The sequence below is a fragment of the Ictalurus punctatus genome, chromosome 27 (assembly GCF_001660625.3).
Source record: "Ictalurus punctatus breed USDA103 chromosome 27, Coco_2.0, whole genome shotgun sequence".
NCBI classification, from domain to species: domain Eukaryota; kingdom Metazoa; phylum Chordata; class Actinopteri; order Siluriformes; family Ictaluridae; genus Ictalurus; species Ictalurus punctatus.
Window position 1 is genome coordinate 579,611 of NC_030442.2, and position 20,390 is coordinate 600,000.

Consider the following 20,390-nt stretch of genomic DNA (forward strand, 5'->3'; position numbering starts at 1 on the left):
CTTGTGTGCCCTGTTAGATTAATTGTTTAAACACTTAAAAGCTCTTAATGTGTACACTTCGTGCGAGCCCTGGTTTTCCCTGCGAACGCTGCATTTGTTGTTAAAAAGAATAAACCAACATGTAGACCAGAGCGCTGTCTATGGGAGAAAAGCAAGCCATTGATCAATCAGAAAATTTATCAGAGCGATCATTGCATATGGCCAATAGAACAATTTGGAATGTCCTAAAAAAGGAAAGAAAACACTAACGTAGTAGCAAACAGACATTGAACAAGTCTGCCAAGGAAAACAAAAGCAGTTGATGACAGAAACGTTGTTAGAGCTATGAAGAAAACCCCCAAAACAAGAGTCAGTGAAATCACCAATAATCTCCACAGGGCATGGGGTGAAGGTTTCACTATTCACTGTATCCACTGGAGGAAGAATTTGAGAATTTGTAGCCTTGTGCCCTATGCGCCCTGGGATAGGCTCCAGGTTTCCCCGTGACCGTTAAAAGGACAAAGCGGTATAGAAGATGGATGGAATATACAGTAGACGTTATACCAGAAGATGCAAACCACTCACTCATCATGCGCCAACCATTTGAAGTCATTCCGTTTGCTTAAACTACGGTCAGCAAGTCTACCATGGGCTTCAAGGCTGCTCTCTCTTTGTAAGGTTTTCGAGGTTGCTAAATTCTATTGCAGCTGGAGTGTGGTATAACAGATTATGGACATTGACCTAAATGGGGAGCTTGATTTTGGCAGCAGTTGTCCTGAACTGACAAATGACTACAGTTCAAAGCCATATTTTTTTTTAGTTGATTTGACTATGTGGCAGGACATCTTTAATTATTATTTTTTTTAACAGGATCCTTTGAGGATGAGAAAAATCAACGCTGTATCAGATGAACACCACATATATTCATATAACTCGTTTCTTTGCTCTTTGACTTTCCTCTGAGTGTGTCCCTCTGCTACTGCTCAAAGCCAATGGGATCCAATTATATTCAGAAAGATGCTGGTTCTCGCTCCTGCTCATTTTCACCTGACTGGAACAAAAGAGGCTTGCAGGAGTTGCCGGAGCACCCATGTTTAAAAGTGGAGTGCTTTTATATGCCTCAGTGCTGGGTCTGGCTGGGTTCCTGTGATGTTCGAAGCTGCAGGGAGAACACTTCCCTCTTCTTTTCCAGTCTGACATTTGTTAAAGGAACCCCCACAGAGAATAGTTCTTCAAACCCTGATGGTGATTAGTAAGCTCACTAAGCAGCACAGTGAGCCAGAGCAGCCTCAGTCAGCAAATCAGACAGACAGACAGAGCCGTGGAAAAGAGAACCAGAGAGACTTAATAAGCAACACATACATTATACTGACTGAGGCATAGGAACATGGAGTGAAACATGATGACAGAGAAACTTTTTTCATATTTAAAGTCCAAGATATCATCAACATTAAAGCATTTTATCATTCAAACGTGGTATGGTATTTTACCAAGATGCATATATTCACAGTTGCCGTTGAATGTCCCTTTCCCAGGTTGGATATTGAATTTACATTTCAAGCACTTTTAGTTTATCATCAGTCTCTTGTATGCATGCACTCATGCACTGTATGCGCTTGACAGATGACAAACCAACTTTTCTGCAGATGAGGAATATGCAAGGATGTGAAACATTGCCTAAACTGAACAAAACACAGAACAGTACAGCGCTGCTAAAACACAAAAATATGCGGGAAGACTTGAATGGAATCTTATGTGCAATGTGAAAATATTACACCTCGGCCAATATGCTAGCAAAGGACTGTGGGTATCGTTTTCATTAGTCTGTATTAATGCCTTTAAGTAGCTCACTAGCTCACCAAACTTTCACATAGTCACATAGTTACACATGACACAGCGTTAGGAAATCTGGACTGAGAAAAAAGAAGAAATGCTCAAAGATTATGAGTTGTTTGTTTTCTGCGCCACCCCTTCCCATAAAATAGGTTTTGGGTTTTGTTTTGTTTACTTATGTTCCAGGACTTGGGTGGTAGGGGAGCTGAAGGTGAACCAAACCAAATAGCAAAAAAACAAAAGTATTAATTTCACTCTGATTCAGACTAATAGGTGAGAATATGCCCTCAGAAATAAAAACAGTCTCTATATGTCCCTGGTGTATACAAATGGCTATTCAGTTTCGATTCTTTCGCATTTTACAGTGGCCGGAAATGAACACTATACCAAATCTGGCCTTTTTCCACATGGAGGAGAGAGAAGTGCTTCTAGTGATAGTTATAGGCAGTCAGCCATGCTCATGGGTGCATGAGGTTAATAAGGAAATACCAGGCATTTGAAATGAAAGCTACACCATCTGGTGAGAGAGCGAGAGGGAAAAGGATGGTGCTCCTTAAGGACCACTTCTTCAATCTGCCCTCTCCTGGGGCAATTATCATTATGGAAGCCTCTACTGATAAGAAAAAATGAAATGCAGGATAAATATAAAGGTAAAGAGACAATGCTGAGAGATGAGAGAACTGTAGAGACAACACTGGCAGCAGGAACAGAATGATGGAGGAAAGGTGATCAGGAAAAGGAGGACCTTTGACATCCGAGGGCACTGACTGGTCCTCGTGTAATCCTCCTCTCCTACTCTTCCTCCACACACGTGCTCTGAAACAGTGTTCTGTCAGATTTACTGAGCATCCAGCATGCCAGTCTGTGCCCAGTATAAGTCATATCTCATTTTATTGGCTGAGCTGGGCCAAGACTGAAGCTAATTTAAAACTCTCTCTGTGTGTGTGTGTGTGTGTGTGTGTGTGTGTGTGTGTGTGTGTGTGTGTGTGTGTGAGTGTGTATGACAGAAAGCAAGGAAGAGAAAGCAGAAGATCTAAATTATGCTTTAGTGATTTTGCAAGGCAGCATTTGGTGAAAGAAAAAATCAATAGCGTGTTTGTGTTACACTCATGCTGATGAGTTGACTCAGGAGACTCCTAAAATTCCTTAATGCAAGAGAGAGTGGAGGAGAGAGCCGAGGGCAGCCATGCAAATACCTCAACTGGCAATTCATTAGTTTTCCCCTTTCCTCTGCACCTCTTCTGCAGAATAATGGTCCCGAAAATATGGCAGTCACTACTCTTCTGAACAGAAATTGGATTTTGGATGAATGATCAGAAGTTTTACATTCATCAGACTCTCACGTTTTAAATCTCCGCTCACTGCTGCCTGTGATCAGAGCGCTGGAAATAAAGAGGACACCGGCAGAGTCACTTACCAGCCCCAAAGAAACCTGCAGATTAAATACAGCAAACGTCCCTCAAGGTTTTCTCTTCACCTAGATTGCAGTTTGAAAATGCCATTTAACAGGCAGATGAATTCACAGTCATATGTAGACATGACCTAAGTGTAAGTAGCTACCATCCAGTCACCTTGGATCCATTTAGATATTATGCAATTATAAAAACATTTTAAAAAGTGCCTTAACCTCTGATCTACCTCTCTTTGGTTAACCCAGTGTAGATACACGGAGAAGGGACACTTATGGTTTGTGATCCGAGCAGTCACAGTTCTTATCTTATTTTTTCACCACACCTTCTAATGCATGGCGCACGGTGGCTTAGTGGTTAGCACGTTTGCCTCACCTCCAGGGTAGGGGATTCGATTCCCACCGTGGCCCTGTGTGTGCGGAGTTTGCATGTTCTCCCCGTGCTGCGGGGGTTTCCTCCCCCAGTCCAAAGATTGAATTGAAGTGTGTGAGTGTGTATGTGATTGTGCCCTGCGATGGACTGGCACCCTGTCCAGGGTGTACCCCGCCTTGTGCCCCATGCTCCCTGGGATAGACTCCAGGTTCCCCGGGACCCTGAAAAGGATATGCGGTATAGAAGATGGATGGATGGATGGATGGATGGATGGATGGATCATCAGCCTACACTGTGAACAGACAACACAGTCACAATCAAAACATTTGAAACAGGTACATGAGATGGGATTTGTCAGATATTTCTGTCTGAAAGCATATGCAGTGGAAGATTGACATAATAAACGTGTATGAAATCTGATCACAACTGGTCACTGATGATGCGTTTAAAAGGGCAGGTGTAAAAGGCTGTGCATTTCAGTTGTACACGTGATCAGATCCCTCGAGACAGATGTTAATACCTGGTGTGAACAAGGCCGTTGACGTGGACAGAGTGTGTGTGCCTTGTGATGGGTACATAACCTCCCATTTATGAGTTGAAATTATTTCAGCTTCATTGGGATCATATTTGCTGAGATAGTAGATAAAACGATGATCAATCCGTTTGGATATTATCCGTGGTCAGATTTTTTTCTATCCTTGATATATAGCCTGTGAGTTTATAATAAGAATACATGTCACCCTCAGCTCCGCTTGGTGTGTGTACACCGTGTCAGAGGCATATCTGAATACAACCAGGTTACAAATGAACCTTTTCCTCATGAAAGTATGGGCTTCAAATATATATTGGTTTTATTTCTGTTGCCTAGCTACCTTTGGTTGAATTAACAAACAGCAGATGTGCTATTATAACCTTTTCATGCAGTTCAGTTGCCATTACTTTTAACTCACCACCAGCAGAGACAGTTTGGAAATACCTTCAGCCAGATGACATTTTATTTTTTTACCATTACAATCATGAAGTTGCAGACATTTGGCAGAAGGTACTGTCTATGCTGACCATCATTTGCAGTCGGACAACAGCATATCGGCTCCTGAGTCATGATTGATCAGCGCTATGCTGTTGCTGTGCTTTAGGCAATCCTGCAGTGAAGAACGCGAGATACTTTGAAGGGTGACGCAGGTACCACAACCTTTCATTCCATACTGGAGTGATGAAAAGCAGTTTAGTTCAAAATGTTTTCAAAGGGGATCAACCTTGGGAGTGCTTGGCTCCTAAGAGTCCTTGCATAATTTTTATGCTGAGGGAAAAATATAAAAATAGGTCAAGATTAAGTGAAACACATTACATTTATTCTTTAGTATTCTGTTCCCAGGATAAGCTTTGTGACCCTGACCAGGAGAAAGCAGTCACTAAATATGAATGAATAAATATTCAATTAAAAAATGATTGAAATTAGTGGTGAAGCAAACACGCTCTTTGATTTAGCGTTCATCTTTTTATCACGACACAGATAACAGCTCATAGCTTGTGCATTTGTGTTTGTTTTGCTTCTATAAAATTACAAAATCTGCAGCTTCTAAATGAAATCCGTGGTAGGTTTAGGAAATTTCTCTAGTTTGTCTGTTTTTATTAAATTGTGATACTTGTTCTTGTTTACATAAGTGTCAGTGTTTGTGTAACAATAAAACACCAGCTTCCTTATAAAACGATGTTCATGTGCATAACAAATAGTCTGTGTTTTTGACCATTATGGAGGGAGATCCCACAAAGTGCTTAATGTAAAGGGCAAGCCATCAGATGGAATCGACATAGTCATGATCACAGATGTGGTTTGGAATATTCACAGTATGATAACTTCCTCTGTAAATATCACAGTAATAATCAACCATTTAAAAAACACAAGCCAGTGGTGAAAATAAAAGGGGAAATTGGAGGTAAAATGTTTTTCCATTGTAACTCAGGTATATTTATTTATATTTTTTCCATTATATCTCATTATATTGTCAATATTGATCATGTCATTATAAGCTGAAAGAGAGAGTGGTTGTATGTGCAGTATGTTAAATGTCACAATGTGGGCGGATGTGGGAATGTGGGCGGATTGGGGGAATGGGGGCGGATTCGAGGAATGTGGGAAGAACAGAATGTGAGAGCTTGTCTTTTGGTGCATGCTTGTGTGTACAACATGTTGAATGTTACTTTCTTTGGAGATGCAACTGCAAATTCACTGTCTTTGACAATGACAATAAACCTTGAACCATTGGTTCTGAGGAAAGCTTACACGCTAAGCCAACAAAAGACAAACCAAAACAAAGCCGAAATGGTGAAATAGATAAAGCAGAGGTTGTAATGCAGCATGTTTACACAGCCAAAGAGTTTTCAGTACAATCACGCTCAGCCACGTTGAGTGGAGAAACACGAGCTGCTGTAGTATGATTTAGGGAGTCCAGAGTGATGGAGTTGTGAAAATTTTGGGGAGTTGCAACCTGACAAAAAACTGTGGTTTGGAACCACAAGGAACCTGACTAGGTAGAAAAAGAAAAGGGTTTATGATAATAGATGGAAATTAATTTTAATCTGTATTTTGTAAGAGTCAGTGGAAAGGTAACTGTTCAATCTTATACCATAACACCATAGCAGCACAGCCCGAAAGCCCTGACAATGAATGGGCACAAATTGTGGATGTTTTGTTTTGTATGCGTTGTAGTGCAATCCTGGTTGGTCATGTGCTTTCTGTAGCTACATGCAAGGATGTAATTTTGATGGAGACTACAAGCAAAAAGAACTTCTGTAAATCATGTGATGGCATCTGCCAAATGCTCTGAATGTAAATGTAAATGCAAGCGATTTTTCATCTGCTGTATCAAAAGCTGTGCGAAACAGGAATTCTACCTTACATATGCAAAGCGAATGGAGACAGGTGGAGTAGGGAGAGATTTGCCGCTTGCTTTGTCTAAAGCCCTTCAAAGCTGCAGACTTTTTTCTGGCTTTTAAATGGTCCAATTGCATTACATGGAAGCCTATTAGGGATTCCCGATACGCCGGTCAATTGACTCTAACCTACTACAAGAGCTGTTCTTTAATTGTTTGTTTCTGTCACCTATGCATGAGTTTCTCATAGTTTTTACACAGTATTCTGTCCATTTACTATCTGAGCTTCATGAGATGGCTGCAGGTGCGAAAGTGCTTTTATTAAGAAAAAAAAAACTACAGGCAAACAATTCCAAAGCATGAGAAAAATATTGTGGTTGAGACAGGCAGGAGGTCAGGCAATTAACAAACAGGACAAAACTCTGAATATAAAAATATATATAGCAAAACGGCTGGGTTACACATGCAACCCTGTTCGCTGAGAAGGGAACGAGATGTTGCGTGAGCTCCACGCTGTAGGAAGCACCTCTCACTCTTGACCGGCATCTGAAGCTTGTGTAACATCATGCCTATTTATAGGCCTGCCGTGATCAGGTGACGTAGCGATTAAGCATGTTGCGTGATATAAAAATGGCACCTGTGAACCACGCCGTCAGCCTCTGTTATCTGGAGCGAGGATGCAATTCACAGGCCTGCCCCAGTATGACAAAGCGACACAAGGTCTCGTTCCCTTCTCAGTTACATGCGTAACCCAGACATTTCTTTTTAAAGGGAACGCAATGAGCCCGAGGTGGAATGCATATTCAGGCTGTAATATTGAATGAATGTGTGTGGCGTAGACCACCGCGCTACAGCACACACATCCTGAAAGGGTACTCCTTTGGACAAAGCGTTTGAGGAGGCGATGCCCCTTGTGGAATGAGCCCAGAGGCATAGTGAGACCGCGTGCCTCATAACCAATAGAGAGTGCTTCCACTATTCACTGCTCCGACACAGCATCACCTCTACTGTTGCCACAAAGCAGACCAGCCGCTGCTCCGACTTACACCACTGGCCGGAGCGGCGGACGTAAGTACAGAGAGCCCTTACTGGACACAGCAGGTGCATTCTTTCTTGTTCCAGTGTAAGGAATGGGTGACGGCAGAAAGCCTGCAACACTCCTGGCTAGGCACTTTAGGGATATAATCCGGCCTAGGATGTAGGAAGGCCTTGGCTAATCCAGGGGCAAAGTCAAAGCAGGAAGGGGCAACAGAGAGAGCTTGTAGATCTCCTACTCACTTGAGAGATGTCAGGGCCAGCAGAAGAGCTACCTTTAGAGTCAGAAGCTTCTCTGAGACTGACTCTAAAGGCTCAAATGGGGCACTTGATACCTGATCTTGGCCTTTATGATCATTCTCAGATCAGGCCTATTAACAGGCTGCAAATGTGGCCACCCGGTTCCCCTGGCTCTCTGTGGGGAGCCTTAGTAATCACTTCAAGCCGATCTTTATATGCTTGAGAGCTGCTCTCTGTTTTTGGCACACCCTTCTAGATCCTCAGAGTCAGAGAGGAAATTAATTTTTTTTGGCTGTCTCCAGCTCCTCTTCCAGATCCATACAAGATTCCCAGGACCTAGATCCGCGAGGCTCTGAGACCCAACTCCCTTCGGCCGCAAACAGATCGAGTCGTGTGTGGAGCTGTCTAATTGTAAGGCGTTCACAATGTGCACTGTCAGACCTCTGGAGGGCTCGACCCCTAGACACTTCACACAGAAAGTGTGTCCATCTGTCCCCGTGATGAGACGGGAGCAAAACGTAACACACTTTCTTAGTTCTCTCTCATTCATACTTTTCTCTCTTTTTTTAAAGGGACAGAAAAGTAAAGAGTGATTTTTTTAAAAGATAGAGAGGAAATGAAGAGTCGTTTCGCGAGCATTATACAAACGACTGACTTGCAGTCTCGCTGAAGATAATAAGGCTGAGGGCGCGGTTCACAGGTGCCGTTTATATATCATGCTACACGCTTAATTGCAACGTCACCTGATCACAGCAGTCCTATAAATAGGCATGATGTTACACAGGCTTAAGATGTCGGTCGCGCACGAGAGCACTTCCTTCCCACAGCATGGAGCTCACGCAACGTTGAATTCCCTTTGAAAGGGAACCAGATATACACAAAACCCAGCATACACAGTAATTTGCAAATTCACAAACCTGAGCAACACTTTTCAAAGAATAAGTATCCAGAGTCTCTATATATAGGATGTGTGGGTGATTTAAACCAGGTGCATATAATCAGTAACCAGGTGAGAACAAACGTGACAATGAGCATGTGTGTGGGGATTCGTAGTCTGCGGTGGGCATGTTTGTAGGCTGCGGCGCACTTTGGTGGATGGAGCTTGATGCTGATTCCAGCATAGACATGACATTTATTTGCTCTGTGTGTGTGTGTGTGTGTGTGTGTGTGTGTGCCCTCATCTTCAATCCGGCACTAATCAGCACTGTGTGAGATCTTTAAAGCTCCATTCACATCCTCCCGCTCTTGTTTCCCCTCACCCCTTGTGGAAGACATCACATGACATGATCATTAAACACACACTGATGCAAATCCAACACACACACACACACACACACACACACACACACACACACACATTGTTATTCAGTGATTTATTTTAACCTCTGTTGCCTTGTATTGTTATTTCTAATAAATTGCTTCATAAAATCAACTTAGTTAAGAATTCCAATCTTCAGAATTTCATTCTGTTACTCCACCTTCATGTACTTTATTATTATTATTAGTAGTAGTAGTAGAAGTAGTAGTACACACACACACACACACACACACACACACACACACACACACACTGTCACAAAATCCTGTGTGTCACCTCATTTATCACTCAGTGAATTAGAAAGTAATGGATAATTGCTTAGGAGTTCCTCAACACTCAGGTGACTTTATAAAAAGGTAAAATATAAATGGGAAATGATTCAGTAGCATTTCATTCATAGGAATTTTTGAAAGTTACGAATAGTTGACATGTTTTTTTATTTTCTTAGAATAAATTTATTTCAATTGAAGGTTCGGTTTCTCTTGTATTTCCAGTGACAAATTAAGCTAATTAAGCACAAAGACATTTTTCCGTAACCAAGGGTAGCAATAATTCTGGAGCTGACTGTATATGAGACCAATTAGTTAATGAGATTTACTCCAACAGTTGTTCCAGCCTCCAATATATATATATATTTTCTTTTCATTTTAATTTTGTTCGAAACAAGGTGCCTCTCCTGCCAAACTGTGCTGCTACTGTCTGTTTAGCAGTAGCTGACGAGCAGCACATGCAGGACTAATCATTTTAAACCCTGCTTGAGTCTGTGTTTCATGTCTTCATGAAACAAAATAATCAATGCATTTTTCAGAGAGAAGGAGCTAATTAAGATAATGAGATTTTCTCTCTGGAGTGGCGCCTACCAGCCAAATGCAGAGGCCTAGGTTTCCAGCTGAAATCTATAATTGTGTGTGTGTGTGTGTGTGTGTGTGTGTGTGCGCACACGCATGTGTATTCTAGCTCTATCTGTTCTGGATAGTTTATTCCTGTGTCTCAGTTTCTTATTTGTCATGTACTTATAATCAGCCTCATTACAAGTACATGATGAAATACAATTACAGGAAGGTGAAATGCTGCCATTTTAACAAATTAGGACACTGTTCCTGAAAAACAAGTAGAGATTTACTGAAGCAAAGAGAAGTGATCCACAGGACTACAAATTAGACCTGGCATGATAGGCATTTTATAACACAGCAGGGATGAGAGAAAAAAACATATAGAACTGATATGTAAGTCTTATATTAAACATCAGTGAGGCGACACCAGTGGCACTGACAGCTGCATAAATGACCAGACTTCCCAGTGCGTATAGTGCTCAAGATTGAATACCAGTGCGTAAACAATATAACTTCTTATTATCTTATGTTCTCCAGAACAGTGTGGGCATGAGAGAGAGAGAGAGAGAGAGAGAGAGAGAGAGAGAGAGAAGTGTTTCTGTTTCTTTTAGATGGTTTATATGAAGCAAGATGCTCACATTTTAATCTACAGTTATTACAGCTTTTCTCAGTTGCTTTTACAAATTCTCAGAGATATCCAAAATGATCACGAAATAACCAAAAAGAAAAGCACACAATTTATTACTGACAGTATTAAAAATAAAGACACAAAAACTAAAAACTACACACACAATGCTCAAAAATACACTGAATACTGTACAGTTACACATACAGAACTAAAATACATGAAAAAAAAGAAAAGAAGAGAAATCCATCTTTTTAACTATTTAAAAATGTGTTAATCCATATTATGCCACAATATCTCTTATTTTCAGCATTGTGCTCTTAAATGAGTAACAGTGATGAAAGTTAGCAAATACACAAAATGTGGTTAACCAGCATCCGTGGTAATAGCAATGCTTTTATATATTTAAATGTGTAATTCAAGCTGTAATTTGAGATGAATTTACTAAATGACCTCATTAGTCATTATCAAAATAACACTGAAATTAAATAAAAACAAATTGAGAAATTTTTGTTTTCTTCATCCCATGATCTTCGAGAAATTCAGATTCTGCAACTTCCTGTTGAACATTTCACTATGTGTAATTCGAGATATTTCACTGGGGTAAGTGTGATCTGGTAACAGGGTGTAGTGAATGTTGTAAAATTAATATATATATATATATATATATATATATATATATATATATATATATATATATATATATATATATATATACGGATAATAATAATAATAATAATAATAATAATAATAATAATAACAATAATAATATATTCTATTTTAAATGAAAAGGGGAAAATGCCCTCTCAGTTTTTTGGGTCCCAGGATCTTTGGCTCGTCTCCTGCACAAATCATGGTTTAGAAAAATGGTCAACTACAGTAGACTGAATCACATGTGAGTGTGGTTAGCTCCTCGGGTGAAGTTACACGGCAGTCTGTCTGTAGTCCTGGCCGTGTTTCCCAGCATTTTTCTAACCACCAGCCCAGTCAATAAGCGACACCTGTGTCTCATTAGCGTTGTGTATTTAAGCTCTGTAAGACCTGCTCATCTTTGTGAGGTCTTGCCATTGGTGTGTTTGTTTGTTTGTTTGTTTGTTTGTTTGTTTGTTTGTTTGTTTGTTTGTTAAGATACACGCCTTATTTGAGTTGGCTGCTTGTTTTATTGACTCTTTGCCTGTTGTCCAGTTCCAGCCTGCTATTGGTATATGGATTGTGTGTTTCTGACGACATCTTTTGCTTATGGACTGTAAAACTGTAAATGTTTGTATTCCACAGTTTTTGAAGCTCTTTGGTAGTAATTATTTTTTATTTAAAAAAAAAATAAAATAATTGTTATATATATGTGGGTATATATATATATTAAAGAAAGAGCAAGAGAATTTGATGAACCCCTGAACATTTTTCATTATCAATTTGAGTTGATCAGAACTGACTGTGTTTACACTGGTTATTGAGCTTACTCACGGAACTGGTGTATCGGTTTTATAATGCAGTGTAATTATACTAAAAAAGCAGGTAGTGAAATCGGAACGTGCGTGCTGAGTTTATTATAAAGCATTATCACATGCAGGTGTACTGTCTGAGGTTTTGTTCCTGTTTGTTATGTAAGAACTAAAACATGACTGTGTGCTTTTATAGGCCGATAATCAATGGCAGTTACTGTTACCGCTCTGGATTTATTTTCTTATAGCAGTGTGTCTGAGTGTTTTAATTCTATCACAGCACTTGTTCTTTCTTTATTTAAGAACAACATATTCTACTCTTTACTTGGTTACAGTTACATTCTGGAGCATCCATTACGCGCATTAGTTCCTGCTAACACTTATAACAGTTTATAACAGATATTAACGGTTGTTCCTTCAGCAGCCTCTTTAAAAAAGTTAACATTACAAAATCAAAAACGACAGCTTGGGTTACATTATGTACAGTGACCTTCAGAGAAACAATGACGTATTGAAACGAATGTGTTACTGTAAACCATGTAATTGATACAGTTGTGAAAACTAAATAAACTAAATAAAGCTGTTATATAAAATTAATCAACATCTGGCCAGTTGGATTTGAGCTTTGAGTGCTGTGGTATAAAAATGAAATAATTATATGTATAATTAGTTATGAGTTAGGGTCAGTTGTAATTTACGGCATCACAGTGAGCTAACAACGTACTTCTGCTAAACTAGGCTGGAAGAAATGGAACAGAAATGTAAGTCTGGAAAACATCATTTTGTGGTAAGAGGAGCTGAAAGCCAGTAATGGTGGCACAATTTTGGACCATGGCAGATTTTAAAATACTATTGCACCAGCAGATCGCAAATCTCTTGCCTCTTCCCTGTACTGTATGACTCTGTACTGTAATGATTTATAATCCCACTATATGGTGTCGCCCAGAGGAGTGTTTCTCTTTTCTTTTTTTTTTTGAGTCTGGTTCCTCTCATGGGTTCTTCCTCATGTAATCCCAAGGAGTTTTCTTTACCATTGTCAATTCTTGCTTGCTTACATCTGGATTTCTCTTTTGGAACAAAGTTTGATGATGACTAGAAATGTACAATTAAGATCCCTGAGGTGTATTTCTGCTCAGAAAAATATCAACAGAGAGAAAGGGGGTACATTTGTTAAGCTGCACATTCAAATAGAAGCCTTAAAGCCCTAGAGTTTCATGTATAAATCTTCACCTGCCTTCTAAACATTTCATTAGAGTGTGTTTGAAATTGCAAACTGGTACTGAAACGATCCCTAATCCCATTCAGCCTCGTGTACACTCAGTGCCACTTTATTACACGTGCCCATCTTATACCTGCACTGGCACATTCATGATAGTGTGAGTGCTGTACTGAGAATGGTTCACTGCCCCAACATCTGGTCTGCATCAGCAATGGATGGGTCAACGTCAAGACATATACATGCAAAGTAAACCTATATTCAACTGAAATTAGTGAAGGCTAAGTTACATAAAATTCCTTATCACATGCCCGGATGAGCTCGCATGACCGAGTGGTGACCAGTTACCTTTCAGTGCTTAACCAGTAGAAAATCAGACGCATCAAGCTGAAGTGGGTGTTTTCTTTGGCAATGCTGCTTCACATGATCATTTTTGTCTAGAGCCACAAACCCTGAACAGATGAGATGTCCGGTTTGAACCTGAAGTGGAGAATGAATACAATGAGCATAATTTAATCACTGGACCAGAGAGAGTAAATAATTAGCTAAATAATAAATAATTTACATAAACACATGCAATTGGCCAGAAGAAAGCTGCAACAGAAGCTGTGTTACATTTTATTATTAAAAAATAATAATAATAAAAATCCTAGGGTCTGAAAAAAAGACAAAACTAGTTCTTGATTGAACTAGTCCACCCCCCCAACCCCACCCCCCCATTTATAACCAAATCCATAAGAGAATTTTCGTTCTGTGCTCAGTTTGATAGGCTGAAATACTTTGCTAGGTCTCCTAATGTGATGGGTGTCACGGAAAACCTTCTTCCGTTTCAAAGGAACATATATATTACAATATAGAATCTCTTATGTACAAAGCAGCTGATAAACAGCTAATTTCTAGTTCCTCTTATTATAAAAGGAAACTCTTAAATTCTGCTCTTTGTGCAAGAATTTCACATTTTCTGAGTAAAAAAAAACAACATTCAACTAAGAAAAAAAAAAGACATGGTTCTGAGTGCTCTGGCCTAATTATCACAAAAAAAGTGTTTAATGTATTTATTTAAACCTCAAGCTATAAAATATCACTGTTCCAGAATCCATTGCAAACACATTGATTATAGGTTTTAAAATCTGTTTTTCGTTTTTTTGTCATCCACTGGAAGACATGATCTCACATTTTCTCACTCAAATTTGTAATAATCTGCATGACTTAATCTGTATGAAGAATGAACAAGTTTAACATCAGGGGCAGGGCTGGAGTTCATGAAAGAAATCCACTATATCATTCTCAATGGTTTGCATTCATACAGATTTCTCATTAGTTTGCACAGGAGCACATTAAACCTATCCATAAGTGATTATCTGCTAAGTTATAGCGAGGGATGGTAATGACCTAATGTAATTACAGACAGAATTAATAACTATAGCAGCATGTTAGCTATAATAAACCAGTTAATGTTTTAAAGCTGCGGTATTTTCTTGTATTTAACTCGCCGACAAACGTATGTGGTTGGCACAGTGAGCATTTGAGCTGGAAACCAGGCAGTGCCTCAGGTTTGCTTTGAACTAGAAAATAAAGCAGGTTTCAATACGCACGTATTCCCAGTCCGGACCGGTTCTGTTCTTCTGTCATACAGAACAAAGCAATAAAGACTTGCTACACACAATAAAATGGGATTCCCACAAGTTCATCGTAAACATGCTAGTTTTATGCTTTGTATTTGCTGTTAAAGCTGAAAAGCCATAGCCATGCACATCATTTTAGGTTCAGTGTCGCATGAATGGGCTTCTGTTTTCAGTTTTTCCTTTATAAACTGCTGCTCATGGAAGAGATGATAACTGGACATAGCCTTCTCCAAAATGAACAAAACACCATGGTTGCTAAGTCCTATTAGTATGTCCTGTCTCACACTCACATCACATTAACTGTCGTGAAAAGCTATGAATAAAAGCACTTCTTAATGAAGCTAAGCTTGTAAGACAAAGCATGGTAAACACTGATTGGTTTATAAGACTATTGATTAGCAATCCGTCCTTGACAGCACCAATCAAATCCGATTAACACTTAGCAGGGTAACACGGTACAGCAAGGACAGGTCTCGGTGTTCTTATTGCAAGAAATAATGGCAGACTGTCTCCTCACGTAAATGGTTAGAGAGTTTGTAGTTTGAGTGATCTCCAGGAAAACAGACAACTGAGCGTTGCTTACTTAGAAATATGTTCCAGTCGCAAACGTTCACACGCACGAACACAAAAGAAACTGTAAAAGCAGACTTTTTGGCATTTACGCTCTAATTTTAATGCAACGTTTGCACAATTTGTGATATAAATATCCGAGATATAAATAAGCATTAGTATCAGTGTCATACATGAGACATACCTGAGCTCACAGACACCCTCGATTGGCTAGAGTCACTGTGATTGACAGGACAGAGAGTATACCGCCCCTCATCCCATCCAGATATTTTTACTCTCTTGGCCCCCAGTCATGGATGGCTGTCGTATTATCAGGATTCATGAGAACTTGTGATCTCCAGATGTTTTGATGAACGCTTTTGTTGTGCCACTTGGGAGCCCAGTTAGAACTAATGTTGTCTTTTCATAAGTAGATAAAGTTATAAATGTCTAATTAGTTATTTCAACCCAGCGGAATTGGATTGAAATAATTAAATGCAAATTTCTCCATTTGAAATTTTGGGGTAAGCAGAAAATTCTAAAACTTGTGATTTAAATGCATGCAAAAGAGGCAGTTTCCATTGAAGAAAAAAGTTTGCAGAACTATATCCAGTAGAAAATGTTAAAATTAGAGTTTCTGAAGGGTTTCCCAAGATTCCAAACATTTCATGAGTACTCAGACTTATACGAGCATGGACAGTTAATATTGTTAATTATTTACGACTTTCTATTCTCCCTTTGCATTAGTTTTTTTCTATGTTGTGTTGATTTATTTGATAATGATGGCCTTATTGAAGAAAACATACATTCTTCATTATCATGCATTCATTTGATGAGCATCAGTTTCTGTCTGTACAGTCAATACCGCAGTAATGTTTGGTAGGGATTGGTATCTTCACTGCTAATACGTCTTTGAATGTTGTACATTGTTGTGGGTTTTGCTCACAAACTAAACAGAATACCCATAATTCACTGTGCCTTTGGAAGGTGACATCTAACCAGCAGTGTTGTCCGACACATTCACAGTGGACAGTTGGAAATAATCTGAATGAGAAATGTACTACGCAGTGAATGGAAATGAATCATCTTTACTGGAATATTCTTATTGGAATCATGCGTTCAAAACCTGTTCAAAGTCAGGTGTCTTTAAAAGCACAGAAGCTGCCCTGGAGCAGGTTTGCGTTGGAGATGGAGCCGGTGGAATTGACTGTGCGTGTATAATATTGAGCTGATGTTATGTCAGGGTGGTGTTAAACCAGAGTAACGTCCAAAATTAGTTTAGGAATCCCATGTGGTAGTCTGCCTTTTTGATGCAATGTCAGGTGCAATAGTTTATTTAAAGGAAATTCCTTGTTAGCTCTCTTTCTTGTCCTGTTCTGCAATACAGTTTCACTACAGAACCTTTCTCCTCTGATAAATAAGTCTTAGTGAAGCAGTTTTGGTACAAAAACACTGGCCAATTAGCCAGCCCAAGGACCAAACCAGGGTTGAGGATCTCTCTGTCCTGTTATTTTTTCCGACCCTCATAATTACTCTACTTTTTACTCTATTAATAAACGCTTGCAGTGCGAGGATTTTCTGATAAGACTTTGAAGAAGATAAGCAATTAAAGAGAAATGATAAGAAGCTAGCCTAAGTCCTGCTCTTTTGTTAGGAAGTGACTGGTTAATTGAGGTGGGTGTATTCTAGAGAGAAAAGCTCACAGTCCTCTCTTATAAGCATCGACACAGCCGTGACCTCTTCCAAGTCCAAGGCCAAAGTCGCTAATAAACCAAGATGGCATCCTCCCGCTGTCCTTGGGTCCCATTCTATCTTGAATAATGACTTCTTGGAGGAAATTTTTGGAAAGGTTTGAGCTATAAATTAGAGAGGCTGTCTCTTTCCTTATTGTTGCCGTAGTGACCTTATATGTTAACATAGACTGTGTGTTTAATGAGGCTGAGCTACTAATAAATTTGCAGTATACGATTGTGTCTACAACACGAAAGAACATCGTACAGTGTAAACCCAGTTTAAATCTTACCACATGCCCCGACGTGTTTTAGTCCTTACTTAGATAAAATAACGAATGCGGTTTCTTCACGCAGTCCTGGTGTTTTAGCTAATTACCCATGATGCATGGTTTCTACTGTATCTAGTGAACAGTTGAAATAATAAGCGGGTTTAATGGCATCAGCACGGTGCTGTGTGATGAATTATGAATGTCTTTACAAGCGGAAAACGCTGCGACTCACATAGTGTGACAGAGCAAAACAGTGTGCGGAAGAAAACAAACAAAATCAATGTGTAGAATTATTCCGAAGCATGTATTAGTTGTTTAAGCAGCTTTTTTAGTATGAGTACCGACGGCGTTGCGATTAAATTATGTTTATGGTTATAAATTACTATGCATGTTTATTTAAAGGGAGACAAGATGTTACTTTCAGCTGTGTTCTGTGTGGTGTAGAATGCTGAGTACAGTTCTGAGTATTAATGCATACCAGTAAAATTTCTGATAGAGCTCATGCATTATGTCAGGTTATAACATACGTATGCTATACTTCATAAGATACATTTGCCTCCCTGTCTCACTCCCTGTCTTTCTCTCCCTACCTCCCTTCCTCTCTCTCTCTCACTATTTCACCAATTTACAGCTACTGTCCTCCATTTTTATCTAGATGTTTGAACGATCATGTGGATCACGAGGGGTGTGCCTGGAGAGCCGTCTCTATGCAGAGTGAGACATTGCAGAGTTGGCTCTCCTCTCTTCTCAGCCACTATAAATAAGATTAAGATTCTCCTGGGTTTATATTACAGTGCAGTCCTAGTTTGCAGTGGACGTTCACTGCACAGTGTCTGCCCGTAGTGCATGTTGGTTTGGTGGCACATCCTTTGCCTTAATCACTGTGCTTCCCTGAAGGTTCTGAGGCCATTAGTCGACTTGAAATGGTTGTCAGGCCATGTATGGAAAAGCCCATTACAGAGGGAGAGACAGGGAGAGAGAGACTGAAAGAGAGGGAGAGATGGAGACTGAGAGAGAGGCAGCAGGAGAGAGTTTTATACCATCCCCTTGGTGCTTATTTTACCATGTCTGTATTTTGTACTCTTCAGTGGTTTGGGTTTTTGGCAGTTTTACTCTTCATAGCTGTTTTACACTTCTTTATAAGAAGAAATTTCTCATTTTTTTGTGAGTGTTGACACAGAATTAATATTATGTTTGTATTTTTTTTTTTTTTGCAGCTCCGTTGACCAGCAAACCTCCAAAGATCCTCTTTCCTGCTGAAAACAAAATGAGTATCATGGAGATGCAGTTAGGTAAGAACCCTGGGGTTTCTTCAAGCACCTGGTTAATGTCGAACTGAGAATCAGGGCCTTCCTGATGCCTTTCTGGGTCCAGTCAGTCATCTGCCTCTGCCTGATACGTCATGTATATGATGCACATTCATAATGATTGTGTGAAGGTGGTGTGTCTGCTTTTGGTGTGTGTATGTATGAACTCTCGGGTCATGACAACACTTGAATGTGTATTTTTTTTTTTTGGGGGGGGGGGCATATTCTAGACAACCTGCATTTGTCCAGTGTTGCATGGTGTATGCTGTGTAGTGAGTGGCAATAGGACCACAGTAGAGAGAATACAGTGTGGTTGATTACTTCTCTAATGCACACAATTGCCACCTTTTGAGTGGCAGAGACCACAATTCAAACACCTAAATAAAGCATGAATGATGGGCGATAAGAGGACCTAACTAAGCTTGGATCACTGCAACCCCATGGGAATAGTCTTGCTGAGCAGTGGCAGGTCAAACACTTGATTATAATAGGAGTGAAAGCATCCATTATGGCATCCTCCTTTGAAAATGAATTTGCCATGGTCAGTGAACATAAGAGAAAGTCATTTGGAGAGCAAATACCACTGTGAAAGAATGGTGAGGAAAGAAAAATATCCTTCTTAAGGTTTATGTGCAATTCAGAACTCTTCCATAGTGACGTAACGTGAATTAATGTGGCTGCAGTTTAGATGTCAGCTCAGATGAAAGCACTGAGTGATGACACACAGCCTGAAGGCAAGAACGAGAATCTTGGATGAATGGCAGCTCCCTGCTGCATCCCTGCCCTCAGATCCACCAGCACGCTCTCTGTAAAATAAACTCGTGAAATATTATGCTGAGAACATGAGCGCATCGTATTTCATTTCCACTCCGTTAACATGCACATATGGAGACATTCAAGGGACTGACGCAGTTCTTTCAGTTTTCAATGGTAGTGACAGGTGCATGTCGAGATCCTGCGTTTTCTTTCCCTTTACACATGCTTGGGGCTGGTTAATATTCTTCTGCAATAATGTATGCCCATGTGACATAAGCATAAATGTTCCATGTGACAGTCAGCTAATTCGGCATATGTACCAGAGAAGGAGAGAAAGTTGTGTGTGTGTGTGTGTGAGAGAGAGAGAGTGAGAGCAAGAGAGAGAGAGAGAGAGAGAGAGAGAGAGAGAGAGAGAGAGGGAGAGAGAGAGAGAGAGAGAGGCAAATGCAGTGAGACAGAAAAAGTAAAAAGGTAGAAAGAGTGGGAAGAGCGAGGGATGAGTATGGCGATGAATGCAAAATGCTGTTCTGACTTAAACACGTCTTTCTTCCCATTCTGCACTTTCTCTTTTTTTTTCCTCTTAATTGACAGTCACTTCACAGCTAATCACTGGATTAAGGCTCTACTCTGGTTTGGTAATGCTGGCCTGGTTTAGATAATCAGGAGTGCACGACTTCAGATCAACGTAAATCAAAAGAAATGTTGAAGTGAACACGTTCGGGATAGATGGATTTCGACTGTGAGATTCGGTGGGAAATTGTGAACTGCAGATGTCTGGTCTTTGATGATGTTTTGTATTTCTGGATGTCTTTGCTCATGCTAGGTCTGCTAACGTTCTGGTTGGTAGAAATAAACGACACATTAGCAAGCTATTGTCAATAAATCGGCCAAAACCAATGCCTAAGGCTCTGACAAGAACTTGTGCGTACTGCGTGATTACTGTAAGTAGTCGTATCTCAGAATTCTCCTCACCTG

General features: G+C 39.9%; 1 protein-coding gene across 1 annotated transcript in view; it reads left to right on the plus strand.

Annotated features, from left to right (window-relative positions):
* il1rapl1b (interleukin 1 receptor accessory protein-like 1b) overlaps positions 1–20,390 on the plus strand; it is a 313,259-nt gene that overhangs the window by 168,752 nt on the left and 124,117 nt on the right. Inside the window, exon 6 of the mRNA XM_017458332.3 lies at positions 18,570–18,644. Within this exon, the coding sequence (XP_017313821.1) occupies positions 18,570–18,644 (75 nt within the window). The remainder of the gene's footprint in view (positions 1–18,569; positions 18,645–20,390) is intronic.